The sequence below is a fragment of the Wolffia australiana genome, chromosome 18 (assembly GCF_029677425.1).
Source record: "Wolffia australiana isolate 7733 chromosome 18, ASM2967742v1".
Lineage (NCBI taxonomy): Eukaryota > Viridiplantae > Streptophyta > Magnoliopsida > Alismatales > Araceae > Wolffia > Wolffia australiana.
Genome location: NC_135852.1, coordinates 4,689,850 through 4,693,217, shown reverse-complemented (window position 1 = coordinate 4,693,217; position 3,368 = coordinate 4,689,850). Strand labels below are relative to the sequence as shown.

At 50.3% G+C, this 3,368-nt stretch overlaps 1 protein-coding gene across 1 annotated transcript; it reads left to right on the top strand.

Moving 5' to 3' along the window:
- The first annotated feature begins 670 nt into the window (after positions 1-670).
- Positions 671-3,098, top strand: LOC144715227 (guard cell S-type anion channel SLAC1-like). The gene is made up of 2 exons (XM_078590154.1): positions 671-2,006; positions 2,673-3,098. The coding sequence occupies exons 1-2, from the start codon at positions 895-897 to the stop codon at positions 3,001-3,003; spliced, it is 1,443 nt and encodes a 480-aa protein (XP_078446280.1). The 5' UTR covers positions 671-894; the 3' UTR covers positions 3,004-3,098.
- Positions 3,099-3,368: the final 270 nt, after the last annotated feature.

Here is a 3,368-nt window from a genome sequence, read left to right as displayed (position 1 = left end):
GCAAAAAGGGGACGGGGAAATGGACAAAAAGGGCACTCTAGAGTCTTCGTGCATCTTCCAGAGCTATCAATTTCAACTTCTGGATACCATGCGTTGGGCTCATGCGATGCCTTTCAAGCATCATGGGTGTGTTACCATGGAAAACTTGATACACGTGATGTTTGGGAAGTGGCTGTTCTCTTGCAAGGCCCGATATTCTTCCTGGGTCTCGACTGACTTGGTCATAGGTGACCAATTTTGTAGCAGATTTAATTCTTTGGAGCAATTTGAATAGTCAGCTCCTACCTCGACATCTTCCCCATCCAAAATCACTCTCGTGGCCGCGATGACAGCAGGAATGAGTAGCTTGATTTATTTTTGTAACTTGATTTACCGAGTGAATGTCGTCTTCGTCATCTTCTTCACGTGCTTCAAACATGAGAGTGATAGTTTATCTTTCCGAAAGAGGAGGCAGCCAGATAGATGATAGAGAGACATATAGGTATACATATTGGAAGCTAGACAAACAAAAAACAGGCAAAAGAAGGCACAGATAGATATATTTAGACAGATAAATTAAAAAACAAAAAGATAGGCAGATAAGCAGATAGGTGGAGAGACAGAGAGGCAGCGAGATAGACCGAAGAAAAAGAGTTAGGATAAAGTGACAGACCGAGGACGTCCCCCGCCTTCACCGCATGCGGGGATGGTTCAGCTTCCGGGGCCGTCCATTCTGGAGACGACCCTCGCGAAACGCTCTCGTGAGGACCCTGATTTCTCCTCGTTTCCCCGTTACGCAGCTCCCTTCCGGGCCTCTCCTTTCCCCCATGATCACCCCCCGCCCGTGACCATCCTCTCCTCCTCCACCCCTTAAACTCGGCAACCGCGGGGTCGCCGAGGGCGAGGCCTCCGACCATGGCCTCCTCCCCCGACGGCCCCCGCTTCGTCGACATCCACCCTCTGCCCGCCGACGATGGCCCCGCGCCCAAGCCCCGCTCCCGCGCCGCGGCCCGGCAAGTCTCCCTCCAGCCCATCCGCCCTCCCCGCCCCACCGCCGCGGACTTCAGCATGTTCCGAACCAAGTCCTCCCTCTCCAAACCTCCCACCCCTTCTTCTCTCCCGCTGCGCGCCGAGCCCGCCCCTTCCCCCCCTCCGCAAGCCGTCGTCGTTCCCGCCGGGCGCTACTTCGCCGCCCTCCGCGGGCCCGAACTCGACCACCTCCGCGCCCACGAAGACATCCTCCTCCCCAAAGACTCCACTTGGCCCTTCCTCCTCCGCTTCCCCGTTAACACCTTCGGCGTCTGCCTCGGGCTCGGCAGCCAGGCCATCCTCTGGGGCTCTCTCTCCTCCAGCCCCGCCACCGCCTTCCTCCACGTCAGCCCTATCGTCAACTTCTCCATCTGGGTTCTCGCCCTCGCCTCTCTCGCCACCATCTCCGCCGTCTACGCCCTCAAGTGCGCCTTCTTCTTCGAGGCCGTGCGCCGCGAGTACTTCCACCCCGTGCGCGTCAACTTCTTCTTCGCGCCGTGGATCGTGTGCATGTTTCTCACCATCGGCGCGCCGGGGGCGGTGTCCACCGCGCCGCACCCGGTTCTCTGGTGTGCGTTCATGGGCCCGGTGCTCTTCCTCGAGCTTAAAATCTACGGCCAGTGGCTCTCCGGCGGGAAGCGCCGGCTCTGCAAGGTGGCCAACCCTTCTTCTCATCTCTCCGTGGTGGGAAACTTCGTGGGCGCTATCCTGGCCGTCCGCGTAGGCTGGGCCGAGCCGGCTAAGTTCCTCTGGGCCGTCGGATTCGCGCACTATCTCGTCGTCTTTGTCACCCTCTACCAGCGCCTGCCCACCAGCGAGGCCCTGCCCAAAGAGCTACACCCTGTTTATTCTATGTTCATCGCCGCTCCCTCCGCCGCTAGCATCGCCTGGGCCAACATCTACGGCAGCTTCGACGAGGTCTCCCGCACCTGCTACTTCATCGCTCTCTTCCTCTACATCTCCCTCGTCGTCCGTATCAACTTCTTCCGCGGCTTCAGGTATCGAACGTTTGAGAGAGACCAAGATACAGAAAACCAAAACCCTAAATCAGCAGCAAGAAAAATTCAGCATGGCTATTTATTTTCTACTACCGAATATTCCTTAACAGCCGTCTTTATCAATTTATTATATTAACTAAGGTATGGACCGTTCGAGAGAGACCAACATCCTGCCAATCAGAACCCTGAACAGTAGCAAGAAACATGCAGAATGGCCATTTATTTTCTATTAATTAATTCTTTACCGCAGCCTTTATAAATATTATATTGAGGAATTGACCTTTAGAAAGAGGCCAGCATTCTGCCAAAATGTCAACGAGTATCGACAAGCAAAACCCTAAAAAACAGCAGCAAGAAACAAACAGCATGTAAATTTATTTTCTGTTCAGTAATTTTCTATTGATAAATCTTATAAATCTTCTAAAATCAATCTCACCCACGTTGAGCCTGAATAATACCAATCAAGTTCTATGGAAATTATTCATTATTTTATTAAAATATCACTCTCTAATCTTTCATAGAAAATCTTCAAATGGTTTAACGTTGAGCTTGTTATTTGACGGTTAAAACCGATATATTTTGTCTAAAATCCTTTTTAAAAACTCGTATGAATGTCCCTAAACTTGAAAGTTTTTACACATTGACTGTGATATTTCTTAAATACAGGTTCTCGGTGGCATGGTGGTCGTATACGTTTCCAATGACAACAGCATCGCTGGCGACGATCAAGTACGCGGAGGCAGTGCAGTCTCCGGTGACCAAAGCCATGGCGCTGGCACTATCGCTGTTGTCGTCGGCGATGGTGTTCTTGCTGTTCGTCTCCACGCTTCTTCATGCGTTCTTTTGGCGAACTCTCTTCCCCAACGACCTCGCCATCGCCATTACACAGAATAAGGTCGTCAGCGGTAGAAAGAAGGGAGCCATTGACAGCAAGAACTGGCCCTCACAGCCTCAAGACCAGCCGTCACCCGTCCCTCTGGCAAGCGCCAAGATTTAGAGGAGAAGGCTTGAATTTAGAGAACTGTATATGGCTGAGTGTAGAGGATTACTCGCTTGCTTGTTTGAAATAGTTGGAGGAGATGCTTTTTACGACGAGACTGTCATCACATTAGGGAATAAACGAAGATTATAACTCTTTATCTAGGGAGGCAAAAGTAAATTAATTTGGAATGTTGTCGCCCATACATTGTACTGCAAAGATAATTATTTTATCAAAATAGTTATTGATAAAATCCAAGTCATAGATGTCAAATGCGATCAACATGTTGTTTAAAAGGGAATGAAGATTGTTGTTTTTCGGCTAATAAAACGATCATGTAAACGTCTTGTTTAAACATAAGTTAAAGATACTTTCCGAAAAAT